Source organism: Tachypleus tridentatus, chromosome 5, assembly GCF_004210375.1.
Source record: "Tachypleus tridentatus isolate NWPU-2018 chromosome 5, ASM421037v1, whole genome shotgun sequence".
NCBI classification, from domain to species: domain Eukaryota; kingdom Metazoa; phylum Arthropoda; class Merostomata; order Xiphosura; family Limulidae; genus Tachypleus; species Tachypleus tridentatus.
This window is the reverse complement of record NC_134829.1, coordinates 13,419,634-13,435,239: the sequence shown is the minus strand read 5'-3', so window position 1 is coordinate 13,435,239 and position 15,606 is coordinate 13,419,634. Positions and strand designations below refer to the sequence as shown.

The 15,606-nt window shown below is 33.5% G+C and overlaps 1 protein-coding gene across 1 annotated transcript in view; it reads left to right on the top strand.

Annotated features, from left to right (window-relative positions):
• The first annotated feature begins 909 nt into the window (after window positions 1–909).
• LOC143250558 (mitochondrial carnitine/acylcarnitine carrier protein-like) overlaps window positions 910–15,606 on the top strand; it is a 31,143-nt gene continuing 16,446 nt past the window's right edge. Inside the window, exons 1-6 of the mRNA XM_076501293.1 lie at window positions 910–1,186; window positions 3,990–4,082; window positions 10,486–10,613; window positions 11,328–11,418; window positions 12,660–12,777; window positions 13,672–13,744. Coding sequence (XP_076357408.1) covers window positions 1,040–1,186; window positions 3,990–4,082; window positions 10,486–10,613; window positions 11,328–11,418; window positions 12,660–12,777; window positions 13,672–13,744 — 650 coding nt within the window. The 5' untranslated portion in view covers window positions 910–1,039. The remainder of the gene's footprint in view (window positions 1,187–3,989; window positions 4,083–10,485; window positions 10,614–11,327; window positions 11,419–12,659; window positions 12,778–13,671; window positions 13,745–15,606) is intronic.

Below are 15,606 nucleotides of genomic sequence, written 5' to 3'. Positions count from 1 at the left end.
TTTTTTTTTTTTTTCATTGTCCACATAGGCGGAGTCAGTTACTTTAGAACCCAATTAACAAAACAGATTATGCTTCCTATCTCTACTATCACAATACAGTTGCAAAACACATTAGAGAAATCATCCCTTTGTATTTTCTCAATAACTAACTTTTTTCGAAATGAACTTATCGCGTACCTCGCTTGTTGTCTATATATTATTTGTTCAACTCAGGCTTCGAACTTTCTGCAAAATACAAGACGCTATGATGTAACAATTCTCACTTGAGGCAAAGAGTAAAATAAGAAAGGTTCGAGTAATGTGACGTTAATTTAGTACAGTTTAATTACTCACATAACGTGCAACTCTTACAGAGTTACGTGACAAAACTTGTCATAACTATCGTTTTTACAATAATTTCTTTTAACAGTCTTGTTATGAAAATTAAATAATAATTAAATATTAAGTCATTAAATGAAATTAATAATAACTCTTACACTAAACAGTCTTGTATATTCAACTGTAAATTGCACAGATCATCCATGTAAGCAGTAAAGCCTTCTGTGATATCTCTCTTCTAAGCCTTAACTTCAGCCCATATTACTTATGTTTCAGTTTATTACCAGTCTCTTTAAATTATCCATTATCACTAATCAGTTACTTAGACATTTAGTGTTACTTAGTAATTGGTATCTTGACCTAAACTATTGTTATTAAGTTAAATTATCACATTGTTCTAAAGCTAGTTTCGTTTTTACTTTGATATACTACAGTCTCCATAGCGAAACATAAATTAAAATGAAATAGTATTGTTAAAAATTATCTGGAGCGTAAAAAGAATCATTTAATTAAATTTGTTGTTGACAATATGCAAATCTCTTCACTATTCACCACAAATTTTTAATCATTCAATCATGTGACATCGTTTAAGCGCATGAGCGTGACAAGTGAAGTGAGCTCTGGAATGGGGGTGCTGTGAGTAGTGTGCTATATGAAAGTGAATGGGTCGTGTACTTGTAAATATATCGGTTATTACGTGTGGTAAAATATATTTTTCATTATGTCTGAAGATCCGAGAATTCCATTAGAACTGGAAGATCAAACGGTTTCCAATGTAAATAAAATTAGCCCAGGTAAAAACTTCATTGCAGGTGGATTTGGTGGTGCGTGTTGTGTTGCAGCCGGCCATCCCTTAGATACTATTAAGGTGAGATTAAGAATTCTCTTGTAATTTGGAACTTAATGGAGTTAGTGTGCACTCAAATCTGAAATAGAAAATTCAAAGAGTAATTATCTCGCAAAACTAGCAACACCCTTAAGTTATAGATCTGTATTCTTGTATTTTAATTTACGTTATAGAAAATCTGCTGTATCATGAAACTTTTACATGTATTGGATATTGAAAATTGAACTTGATGTTAATATATTTTGTTAACATCAGCTTCATTAGGATAGTAACACTAAGTGTAAGGTGGAAACGTTCAAAGGTTACTTACTACAACTACTAGTTAGTATGAATGATTGATTCAATTAATCAGTGTAACTAAAGACTAAAGTAATAAGTACTACTACTAGTGACAAAATAAGTGGCTCCTTATAAAAACCGTTGTAGAGTTTCTAGAGGGGAGGATATTATAGTTATTTGATATTAAAGTAACTGCTGTTATTCATTTAATACAAGAAAATATTTAAATAAAATTATAAAAGTAAGTTTAACTAAAATGGAGCACACTGGGCAACAAAAATAATAATACTAGAAGAATATTAAAATCAACACTTATTTCGGGAAACTAAGTTAATATATGAATAAAAATTTGAATATTTAAAGTAGCTGATAAGTTGGTTTTTTTTTTTTTTAAACCTTAGATAAGATACATGTTTACAGGAAAGGAGTTAAAGCACAACTAATTAAGGAGTACGTAATCATTAAGGGACTTAATAGTGTCAGTAGGTTTTTGTTTTTTTGGCATTGATTTAAATAATGATGAAGATGGTAGGACTAGAGTATACACTAATTTTGGAAGGCTAGGAACTGTCTTCAGTTAAGACAACTTTATTTTTCTTCTAAGTCGTTGCTTTTGGAGTTTGAAAGTGGAATGAATTGCCTTCAGATGTGGTATAAACAGTACATTCAAGAGTATTTCTGTTGTACTTAGGTCTATGTTTTTTATATTTTTGCTTGTTCTGCATCACAAATAAAATGTTTTGCTGTTATATTTTTACAGTATAGTTGTTTCATGAGATTTTGCTCTTGTTTTTTTATTATACTGTATTACTGCTAAAACTGTAAGTGATAATATGATTAAAAGGTAAATTAAAAGGTTTTTGACAGTGTTTGTGGTGTAACTACCAACATATTTGTCAAAGCTTTGTAATGTCTTACTGCTACACAATTTCACAGCATTTGTAGTATTGTTGCTATGGGATTTGACATTGTTGGAAGTGTTAGTGCTACAATATTTGACAATAATGTAAAAAGTACAGTAAGGACCATTTGATTTTTCAAAGCCAATCTTGCATCAGGAGAAGCAAAAATTAAACTTTGTTTTATTTTTCAGAAAATAATTGATTTCTTTTTTAAATTCTTGTAAAGTTTCAGCCATTGGTAACATATTCAGTAAGCCAGTCCCATTGTTAGGATCATCAAAATGTTTTACTCTACAATAGCCAGTTGTAACTCATTTACTAAACCAATCACATTATTTGAAATATCAAAATGGTTTAAATGGAGCCTAGTTTGTTTTTTCTAAATCTACATCTTGTGATCTCTTATTCTGTTGTATTCAGAATATAGCTGTGTCCCTGCAACAGAGCCATGGTACATCCTTACATCTGACCCAGCATGGCCAGGTGGTTAAGGCACTTGACTCATGATCCGAGGGTTGCGGGTTTGAATTCCTGTCACACCAAACATGCTTGCTCTTACAGCCATAGGGAAACTATAAAGTGATGGTGAATCCCATTATTCATTGGTAAAAAGAGTAGCCTGAGTTTGCAGTGGGTGGTGACGACTAGCTGCCTTTCCTCTAGTCTTACACTGCTAAATTGGGGATGGCTCGTGCATATAGCTCTCATGTAGCTTTGTGCAAAATTCAAAAACAAACAAACATCCTTACATTGATCTTGAATAGAAAACAGTGTTAGTTTCTTGAACCAAATATTACTAAAAAGTTTTGGCACAAGAAAACAGTCATTTCCAAATGTAAGTGGCAGGAGTACTTTGTCACCTTTTCTGTATCCAAAGGTAAATGAACATTCTTTAAGGATTTCAAGATGATTAAAGCTCAGGTGTACAAATGTTTCCTTCATTTCTGTTAAGTCAATAGAAAGTAGGCAATTGCCTTAGGATAAGGGATTTACAAATGTTACTCTTGTTTTCTAAAGAGTGATGATAAAAATTGCTGTGGAAAAGGTGGACCAGTTAATTTTATGTCTTAAGTGGAAAACATTTTGGAGAATCTAGCAAGAACCTGGATTAGGTTGCAGTTTAACTATAGTAGTCCAGGAAGGTTTTGTACTCAAAGGTGATGCTGTGATAGAAATGACCGGTGTAATCCAAATTGTCTCTTCTGTTCCATTTTTTAGATAATGGTGTTTGGAAGTTAAAATTCTTTGACAACTGTGGCAAGATGGTTTTTTCTGAAGTCTAGCAATTTCAAAACATCAAATGAAATTCAGACATCACGTCACCACTATATTCCCTCTACAAACATTTTACACAAAACATCTAAATTAAAATATAAAAACATATCCCACTACAGTATCAGTATGAGTTACTGTGTACAATTTTAAAATATCTATGATGCTTTAAGAAATTTAAGTTAATGTTAACTCTGCATTTTCTGGTTTTCATGTATCCTGCAGTTCTGTATTCTATATTAAAAGTTTCCCTTAAGAATGGTTAAAAACTGTAAATTATGAAATGTTACATTTATCATAGTTCATATGGATTAATAGAATAATATGAGGTGATGAAAGTGAAATATCTTGTTACCTATGTTCTTCTAAAGGTGAGACTACAAACTATGCCTAAACCTCCTCCAGGTCAGCCACCCATGTTTACGGGAACTTTCGACTGTGCTCGGAGAACTGTCATAAATGAGGTCAGTTAGATAACTTGTACAGATTTGAGTTTAGTTGCAAAGATGACAAGTTTTGGTGATGTTAGTGTGTATGTTACATGATTTATACTGTTTATATCAGAAATTGGTTAAGTCTGCATTATCACAAATTTAGTTTTTAACAAAGTGAATTTATTCATGAACAAAATCATTTTTACATAATGCTAAACATGAAAATTTAATTAATGAAATTTTTGATATAGTGTCAAACAAAATTGTTGATGAAACTACAAGTTTAGACAGTATTAGAAAGTTATTTTGAAGCCTTAAGACATTGATCTAGGCACTGGTATTGTGGTTCTTGATCTTATCAGTTACTGCTGAAGTAGTTTGTGTTCAGTTCTAACTAAATGGACATTTCTTCAACTGAGTAATTGTAAAAGAAATCAGAATAACATAATGAGTATCAGAGATGGGCATTAGCCTCATTAATCATTTACATTCAGCTAATCAGTTATTCTCACATGGGACTTGGATAGTTGGAATAATTAAAAGTATTGATAATTGGAAACAATTTCAATTAGTTAATTGTTTTATTTAAACCAATTGTCTATTTTGCATGGCACTAATCATTGCTTGAAGGAAATTAATTATATCAATCAGTTACCCAGTTCTAGTGAGTATCTCGTTACTGCTGATGGTAAAAAAAAAAAAAAAAAGTGTTGACATCTTAATTTAATAAAGTAAGAGCTGTTGATAGTGTAATATTATAAGTTTTAACATGAAATTTGAGAACTCATCTCCATGCAGAACTGCAATTTCTGTCACTTGTCTGAAGATGAAATTTGCATGCCACCTAAACTCACCTGTTAAACATGAACTGCACTGGTGCATGATAATGTAATCATGAAAGCCCTCTACCAGTAGGAAGGCACCATAACCTTCATGTGCAGTAACTCCTCCGATGCACTTTTATTTATAAGTGCATTATTTTCTTAGGCATTTCATTAAACATAAAATGTTCAAATTCTTAATTTAAATTTAATTGATGAGGTTTGCTTTTATTAACAAAACATTGAATTTCATCATATGGTGGCTTTTGTATAAAATGTGCTGCTTATTATATTGAGTTCTCAAATGTGATGACTTCTACTTTGTCTTAATTGAGTAATGATACTAAATACACAGGCCCATTTTTCATTATTATGGCTTCTGGAGGCTTGTTGGTTGTTGGGACATTGCATTCATTGTTCAATGTGTTGTGCATTACCATATGCTTACTCTAGTCTTTTCAGCAAACATTCTTTCTCCTTAGTTGTGAAAGGCCCATTAAATTACAAATCATTCTCAAACCATGTGTAAAGTCCTTTGTTCACAATGGTTAAGAAAGTTGATGAATCAGCATCAACATCAATCTCTGCCCCTACCACTCCTTCCAGCAGATCCCCAGATCCACTTTTGTTTTGGCTTCAGCTTTTTCTCAGCTCCATCTTCTTTTTAGGCACCTAGATGCAGAACAATCATTCGTTCACACTTTCAGTCACTGGAATCTTCTTGCAATGACATAAACCTGCCCAGTCGACCCAGGGCAGGATCCATGGAGGATGATAGACCTCCTTCAAATGAAGAAAATAATGAAAAAATATGTCAGAAACAGAAGAGCTGTCCACCAAATTTGCCTATACATAAGTAAAAGCGACCACTTTGATATAGTGGAATGTTGAGGTTTACATTCTAATCTGGATGGCATCAAAGCACTGATTCATTCTTTCCATCCTGTATGTCTTTCCTTGCAGAAAACAGTTCTGAAGCCTGACGACAGTCATCTTTCAGCAGTTTTCTTTGTACAGAAATGACAGATTTTGTGATGGACGAGTGCATGGAGGGGTAGCACTACTGGTCGATCAGCATCACCTATACTCTTGGCTAAAGCTTTTATCAGGTATCTAGCACTTCTGCTTCATCCTCTACCTTTTTAGCCATCAATACTCAGACAGGGTGACCACCTCTTTCCTTTCGGGCCAATCATCTCTATGACTGTAATAACTCCTTTTACACTGGTGGAGCTCAAGCTGGCTCTTCGTTGGTCTAGCAGTACATTGGTCGGTCGTGATGATATACACTACAAGATGCTGTACCATCTCTTTCTTGCTTATCTTGCTATTCTTCTGGTTGTTTTTAACTGGATGTGGCAAGAGAATGTTTATTCTGATGTGTGATGCCAGGATATTGTCCTCCTTTCTCTAAGCCTGGGAAGGATCCCAAGATTCCTTCAAACTACTGTCCAATTGCTTTGAGATGTTTCTGTAAGATCTTGGAGAGGATGGTTAATACTCATCTTGTTTGGTTCTTCAAATCAAACAACCTCCTTTCGTCCACCTTGTGTGGGTTCCAACAACAGCTCTCCACTGTGGACCACCTGATTCAACTTGAAACATCAGTCAGAAAAGCCTTTCTCAAGCAACAAATCTTGTGGCAATATTCTTTGACCTGGAGAAGGTTTATGATACGTGGAGGTATGGCATTTTGTGAGACCTCCACTTTTATGTGTTGCATGGCAATTTACCCATTTTTATTAATTTTTTAATGGGCATAAGATTCCAAGTTTGTTTGGGTTTGTCACTTTCCCATTCTATCCTACAGGAAGTTGGAGTCCATCAGGGCTGTGTCTTGAGTGCCACACTCTTTAGTATAAGGATTAATGCCATCCCTGGATAATTCCCTTTTACTGTTGCAAACAGGCTCTATGTCAACGACTTCCACATCTTATGTCAGACATCAAACATGAGGTTTATTGAGTGGCAGCTACATACTGCCCTCAATCATTTACTGAAGTGACCACAGTAAACAGTTTTAACTTTTCTCTCTCTAAAATCATTTGTATGCACTTTTGCTGCCAACAAGGTATTCACCCCAATCCTGAACTCTGTTTGTGAAGTTGTGCTTTCCATGGCCCCTGAGACAAAGTTTTTGGGGCTTTGACCATAGGTTGACCTTCATACCACACATCAAGAAGCTGAGTTAAGTATACAATGGCATTGAACATCTTCAGTGTCCTCTTATTTAACTTTAGGGGAGTGGATTGATGTTCTGTGCTAAAGATATATCATGTTCTCATTTGATTAAAACTGGATTATGGGTCTGGTATGTGTCTCTGCCAGGACCTCAGCTTTGAAGATGCTGGATCCCATTCATATTCAGGGGCTTTGTCTTTGTACAGAGGATTTCTGCACTTTCCCAGTTCAGAATTTGTACAGTCTCATGAACCTTCTCTACACCTCTACTGTTTGCAGTTCTCTTTACTGTATGCTTCAAAACTTCAATCTTTACCACAGCATCCCATCTGAGGTTGTGCTTTCCTTCCTTGGTGGGCCATGCTTTTTTCAGAACAAATCATCTGCCATTGTTTCTTTTGACCTGCCTATCCAGATATAGTTTGATGAATTGGGTTTGTCCTTGGATGACATTGCTGTATCCACTGGTTAGCTCATCCCACCTTGGTTTATTATCATCCCCAAGTGTGACCTTACTTTGAGTCATCTGAAAAAAGCGGATACTCTCGATTGAAAGTTTCATCTTTTGAACCATCATTCCACTCCCATTTATACAAATGGTTTGAAGTCTGGTAACTCAGTGGGCTCTGCCATGGTTAGTTGTGGTTCAGTGGTTATGCACAGAATCCCCTCTACAGTTTCTGTGTTCACTGCTGAACTGTATGCCATTTCACTTGCCCTGGATCACATAGAAGCTGAGTAGTACTTGAATTGCACTATTTATACTGACTCACTCAGTTCTCTACTGGCCCTGGAATTGCTTCACATTAATTTTCATCCTCTTCTTGGCCATATTCAAAATCTACTGGGCCATTTCTCTTTAAATTCTACTTCTACCTTGTTCTTCTGGATACCAGGCCACATTGGTTTTTGCAGGAATGAGCTCACTGACACTACAGCTAAGTCTGTCTGCTCTGTCACTATAACTTCTGTGCCTGTTACATACATGGACTATAATCCTAAATTTAAGACTGGGCTTCTGCCTTTTGACTTGGAGTGAGTAACACAAAAAAGCTTTTCCAGATAAAACCCTCTGTTGGACTTTGGCTATCTTGTTTCTGTATAGATCGGAAAGAAATTGTTCTAATTAGACTATGCATTGGTCATAGTTTTTAACTTATTACTTTCTTTTATCTGGGACTGATGCACCAACGTGTGGTCTGTGTGACACTCAGGTCACAACATCCCATGGTTTACTCTCATGCCGTCATTACGACTCTCAACAACAGCACCATTTTAGACATGTTTTGTCCCAAGGTTTATTGAGTTTTTAATTCAAATATAAGACTTTGTTTCATTTTAACATGATTCCTTTTTACAAATCTTAATAATTTTACTTTAATTTTTTTACTGGTTGTTTGGCACAGATAGCCTAATTGCTTTTTGCAATAAGACACCAACCAATCAACCGTCAACACTTCTGGTTGTTGGCTTATTCTTTCTTGGTGCAGATGCTTGTAGACTATTTCACACTTTTCTTATATCTGATTGCTCACCTTTCTATTGCTTTAAATTTTTCACCAGCTCTCAGACATGATCTTAAAAGTGGGAATGTGGATAACTCCTGTCCTCACCCACTTCCATGTTTATTATTCTTTTGTCTTCACCATCTGGCTGTTTTTCTCTGATTTTAAACTTCCACTGGTCATCATACTTCAGTTGAACTACCATCTTTGGGTATGTATGTTTCACTTTCATTTCTCTCTCTTTCTGTCAAAATGGATCCCACCGGGTGGCTGGTGTCTCTCAGGTTATGGTTATTTACCAAAATTTTTGTCAAGCTAGGATTACAAAGTGTTCATACCATCCATCCTAGTTCTGCCAGTGTCCTTGTGGTATGTAAATTTACTCATTTATCCAATCCAAACTGTGCCAATTTAATGGACAATAATGAAAAAAAACCAGCACCAAGGAATTGACTGCTTGCTACTCTTACTAGTGCTTGTTCATTTTTAAAAATAGTTTTGTGGTCACCAGTTGCATTGTCTCCATTAAAAAAAAAAAAAAAAAACTTTTCCATCTAGTGGTCTACTAAGAAAGGATCCAGGCTTTCCTGTGCATCTCCCAATGTAAATGGAGCATGGGATACTCTTGCAATTTACCAAGTTCTGGGCTTTGCACAATACATTGAGAAGTAGAGTGTTTGTGTCAGTGTAGTACACACAGCTAATGTGCCTTTCTTCTGAAATCAAAATCCAGCAAAGTTGAGGTGAGCACATGCAGTAGGATCTGATTGCTTCATAACCACTCTGAACATATTGACTTCCTAACCACTTGTTTGCATGTTAACTGTGATCACATTCCACCCATCCTTGGAACACTTGCTTTGCCTTCATTTTGTATTAAGCAAGAGGAGATGCAATTTCTCATAGTTATGCCTCTTTAGAGCACCTGCTGTCAGATGTCACATTCCATGGACTTTCCCTTTGGGAGCTATCTAAGTTGTAAATTTTGCACCAGTTCATCATGGAATTATAGCATTTCTGTATGCAGAAGCAAGTTATAGCCTTAGAAGTTAACATTTTCTTAATGTAAAAATGTATTTCTGATAGATACTTCCACACAAATTCCCACCCATTTGTTTTCCTCTTCGATTGTACCTTTTTCTTTACTTGCTTTATCTAAGCATGAAATTACCACAAATGGAAGTGAATAGAGGGGAGGGGGGATTACTGCTCATAAAAGTAATCCTCCTGGTGGAGAGCTGTTATTGAATAATGGAATTGTGCACCATTACAGTTCATCACAGTTTACATTGAAATTAGCTTGAGCCTAGAGGCATCCAAGTCTAAGTTAGATGCCCATTCCTATGTGAGGAGGTGATTATCTATTGGAAATACATTTACAGATCAGGAAAATGTTAATATTCCTGTTTTTGATGCTTATACATACATACATACATACATACATACATACATGCGCGCACATGCATGGATATAGATATATATATATAAAATACACAATTACACTTTAAAAGCCAAGGATAACCTTTAATCAAGTGTTCAGGAATCATAGGTAGGAATGTTGGATGTATAGATTTTTTACATGATGGTGTTAAACATTGAGGTGTTATAAATGATGGTGTTGGATATGTGGACATGCTTTAAATAGCTTGGTTGAATCTGAAGGTGTCATGAATGGCAGTGTTAGATGTGTGGGTGTCATTAATAATTATGTTGGATATGTAGATGTCATGAATGGTGGTATTAGTTGTGTAGGTGGCATAAATTATGATGCTATATGTGTCATGAATGGTGCTTTTGAACTTGTATACCCATGTTGTGAATGTATAGACATGTCATGAATTGTTTTGTTGGATATTTTGGTATTATAAAGGATTGAGATGGATCTGACATTATACTTGCTTTGTTTTTGTAAATATATTTTTACAGGGTTTTCTGGGGTTGTACAAAGGTATGGCTGCACCAATAGCTGGAGTGACACCTATGTTTGCTGTCTGTTTTTTTGGTTTTGGGCTAGGAAAGAAAATACAGCAAAAACATCCAAATGAAGAACTATCGTGAGTTCTTTTGTTTTAAAATTTGTCCTTAGAATGTTAAGTTGTGAAAATATGTTACTGTTTTCATTGTCACTTAATATTTTGATGACTGAATGTTTATAATAACTCTCCTTGAGGCCATAGTATTTTAAGAAATCCACAGATGTTTGAATGTAAAACTTGGATATGGATACGACATTATGAGTTGAAAGTACATCTTATACATAATTTTGTGGTGTAAAATATCAGGTTTTTATAGTGTTTTTTAAGGGTTGTGACATTGCATTTTATGACAACCATTGCATACATTTAGTATAATGTAAAATGTTTACCCTAATTCTAAATTGTTTTGATACAACTACACCAATTTAAACCAGTCCACACAATAACATGTCAAGCATAAATACATTTCAAAACTGTTGGATCTTATCTCAATAGCCTTGGTATTGAAGAAAAACTTTAACATTATTGGATATAGCAGATATAGTGTGGTTGACATATTGTTATCACATTTTTATACTTTCACTCAGAAATTGTTATTAGCAATTCCATATTTAGCACAGTTTTTCTTCTGTTTGAACAACACACAATCACATTGGACATTTTCCTAAGATTTACAATAAAGAAGTTATTTTTTCATTTGTGGAATATCTATGCAGAAACATAGACTTACATTAAGAAATAGATCCATATGTTACTTCTGTATGACTTCTATACAACCTTATTATCTTTCAGCCTTCCACAGGTCTTTAATGCAGGAATGATGGCAGGTGTTTTTACCACACTTATCATGACTCCTGGAGAGAGAATTAAGTGCCTTCTTCAGGTTAGTTTGATTTTTAACAAAATGTGATCAGAATTTTGTAACGAATGAGTTAATCATATGATAATACTTCGGAGACATTGTGGGAAAAAAAATGCTAAAATTAAAATTTTCTTGATCAGTATCTATTTATGAATCTGTATGATAAAACAAACCATGTTTAGATATTATTTCACATACATTCCTGTATAATATTACAACAAAATCTTTGTATAAGAGTTTTTATCTATTTAACCTAAGTGATCGTGATCTAATTTCAGTAGAAGGTGATGGGTATACCCTTTGGTTTATAAACCTTATCCTGAATAGGAACTCTTCAGCACTGTAGGAAAAACAAAACATTTACTTAAAAGAAAAAGTCAGTCTTTATATAAATTTGAATTCTGTACACTGCCAAGAAGTTCAGATAAACCAGATTTGTGTAATGTCTCTCATGACACACACACACACACACACACACACACACACACACACACACACACACACACACACACACACACAACCAAGGAACAACCAAGTGGCCTGCTGATATGAGAAAAAAAACATTGTAAATCAGTTTGAGTAACATGTAAAGTTGTGTATGCTAATTATATTGATATGTGTGAACAATGCAACAGAACACCTGATGGTACTAAAATGTATAGTAATTTTATTTTGAAAAATATACAATGCTACAGATATTTAAAAGTATTTGTAATGATATTCCCCTGAGTGTTACATTATTCTGTTTTTAAAAACTATTCACGTAATGAAATTTCTTTGACATTCTAACATTATGTAATGTTTATTATGTTGCTTAAGAATATGCAGAGAAAAATACTTCTGACCTGCCTATTGCTAATTTTTCCTAATCTGGCCTACTACAGGTGTAGTTGAAGAACACTATTTTACATTACACTGCTTTGTATAGGTCTTTTCAGCAAAGATAATACCTTTGGTTAACCTGCATTGTTTGTATGTTGTTCAGTTCTTTTTACTTGAAATGTGTTAGTTTGATTACCCCTTTTTTTGGATGGAGGTGTTATATCTTATCTAATTTATTTTCAGTACAGATATGTAAATTGATTTTAATTTCTTTTGTTTTTGGTTTTGCATTGCACTATTTTAGTCTTTTCAGTAGATATATGTTAATATTTTTTTACTACCTTGCTTTGTTTTTGCATCATTTTTTTTTTCTCTTCAGTAAATATATTATGATAGTTTTTGATTTTGTTTGTTTGTTTGTTTTGGATAATTTTTTATAGATTCAGCAAGCATCTGGAAGTTCTAAATACAAAGGACCAATCGACTGTGCTCATAAGATTTACAAGGAAGGAGGTATTCGAAGTGTTTACAGAGGAACTTGTGCTACTTTGCTCAGGGGTAGGATGCTTTTACAAATTGTTGGAAATGTTTCTTTATATCTTCCTCGGTTTATCCTACGTTAATTTTAAAAACTTGTATATAAGTATTTATTGTTTTAAACTGAAATAACTGAAGTGACAATTTGATTGTGGAGTACAAATAAAAAAAATAAAAGTACTTTTGACATTTTTGTTTTACCTCTGTATTAAGTTTCAATAATAAATAAAATGTTATTAATTTCAAACACAAGTGTTTCTGCAAATATTCAAGACTTGATAGCTAATATTAGTTATTAGTACCACAGGTGGTTCCACTGTACCTATGATGTATTTTTTTTCTCTTTTTGAATGAATGCATAAAGCAACTGCTTTTACTTTAGAAACTTTGTAAAATCAAATACGTCTAATCTTAACAATGTTGCTGGTGCATCTAGCTACTTTACAATCTGACCCAAGTTGTTGTGTAGCATATTTTCATTAGATATATAATTAAAATAAGTATAAAACGTATGAGAAGTGCACTTTATTGTGAAACATGAATGATGATGTAATTCTAAACTGTACTGCTATTGCAGGAAAATTTTAATTTGGTGTTTGTGTATTGATATTCTCCTTGATGTTTTAATAATTTACACTTCAAATCAGCTGTTAGAAGGTAATAAGGTGAACACAGGTGCAGTGTATGTCTTGCATAATTTTACTGTTTACATTTAATGTGCTTGTCTGTTGTTGTTTTAAGTTAGTAGTTACATGGTTTTCTGTTACAGTATGTTTATAGCTGTGTACTATCCAGATAAAAACAGGAAGGTTACACTCCTGTATTGAAGTCCATTGTTAAAGACTTGTAATCTTTGTAAGTTAATCTAGTGAGGTTATTGATCTGTTTATTTGAATGAATATATTTTATTCTCAGACATTCCTGCTACTGGTACCTGGTTTCTTACTTATGAATTTCTGCAGAAAATGCTAACTCCTGAGGGAAAAAGGCAAGTTACTTTAAACAAACCTTTCTTTTTACTTGTACAAGTTACAACAACAGAATTTTTCCATCTTGGTGTGCAGGTTACCATAGTAAAAGTTTATTAAGTACAATTAAAGTAATTGAGTTTTCTTTTTGATTTTTTTGAATAAAAATAGTGAAAGCTTTTACTTAATTTGAGTTACTGTAGATTTTTTTAAATTATGATTATCATTTTGAATGGCTCCAGCTTGTGATCTGGTGAGGTGTAAGTTGCACAAGGCCATTTTCAATCAACCTAAATCAATGTACATTACATTCTGTAACTTGTCATCTATGTAGGAGCATGCCTCACTTCTTTAGATAAAGTTTAACTTGTCTAACCAAACTCTTCTGCTTGTATGTATTCAGGTATGCCCAGTGTTTGTTATCTGATTTATGCTCTAGTAGCATTTAATTAATTTTGTTACTCTTACCAATTATTAGAACCAAAACATAATTAACCATGAGAAATACATGTTTTATAATTTCAAAATACAGATGTAGATGTAAAAATTCCATGTGCATCAGTGCCTCACCTGATAAGCCACCACTGGTAACGTTTCATTAAACTGTTACTGTAATTGAAGCTTTTGTTTAAGTACATGAAATACTGTATTGAAATTTTTCAGTTTAAGAATAATGTTATTGAAACCCATGTTTCTGGTTACTAAACACATACTACAGTGAGTATTGAGAAATATAAATCTTTAGGTAAAATTCTATACTCCAATAGAAAGTCATTATTAAACAGCAAAGACTGCATAACATTTGTAGTCATATTAATGTATTTATTGCAACATTACTTTTTAAAATAGAGATTCTGGAATAATAAAACAAATTATATTCACAGAGACTGAAATGTTTAATTCCACATATATACAGACTGTATTTTACAAAACCTTATTATTTGAGGAATACAGTGGGTGAGTGGAGTACACAAGCATTAACTCGAGGTATTAACAGTTAAAGTAAATAATCTGACTTTGAGACTAAGTTTCAAATATAAGCACTTTTAATATGCCTTCCAAATAACATATATTTACGATCAATATTATATACTTTGATGAGACTAATGAAACTTTTAGTATAAACCAGAAGCATTCTTTAAGAATATTTTCCATGACATCAACTCAACTGTATTTTACTATTTTATGTGATGTTAGGAATAATGCAGTAAGTTACTTACAGAGAATTCAGGTGAGAAATGTTTGGAGAACTCATCATTATAGTGATCATGACTGTCTGCAAGATTCAGCTGGCTTCAGCTCGGGGAGAACTGCTGCAGAAGTGTTTTTGAGTTCACGACAATTGATTTTTCAATATCAAACACAAGTTTTTATTCAAACTCTTCCTAATATTCTTACAATCTTCCAAACACAACTACCTGTGAGTAGTTATGACATTTAGTTGATTATTTTTCCTTGACCATTTTGCAATACTCAACAATAGAACAAAACTGCTTATGCATTGGTTGCAGATAGTTGGTAAATTGGCAGCCTTCTCTTGTATCTGTACACACATTGTTATCACAGATACTTCAAAGCTCAAACTCGCTTCCTTTTTTGGCAGTTTTGTGCATGATAATCATAAATATTCTTGTAGCTTTGCTTATGCTGTGCCAACCCCAAACTGTCAGGAAACATTCTCAGTTCTGTCTTTTAACAAGGCTTTCGTAACTCTTCCATGACTTTTAATAGTGTCAGCTGATATCTAGTATAAACATACAAGCAGAAAGTTTCTCAACACATTTCTCTTCTTAGACAATCGTCATTATACAATAATTTTTCATACTTCTGTGAATATGCATCACACATCTCATTAATACACAATTGTTCAAAATTTAGTATG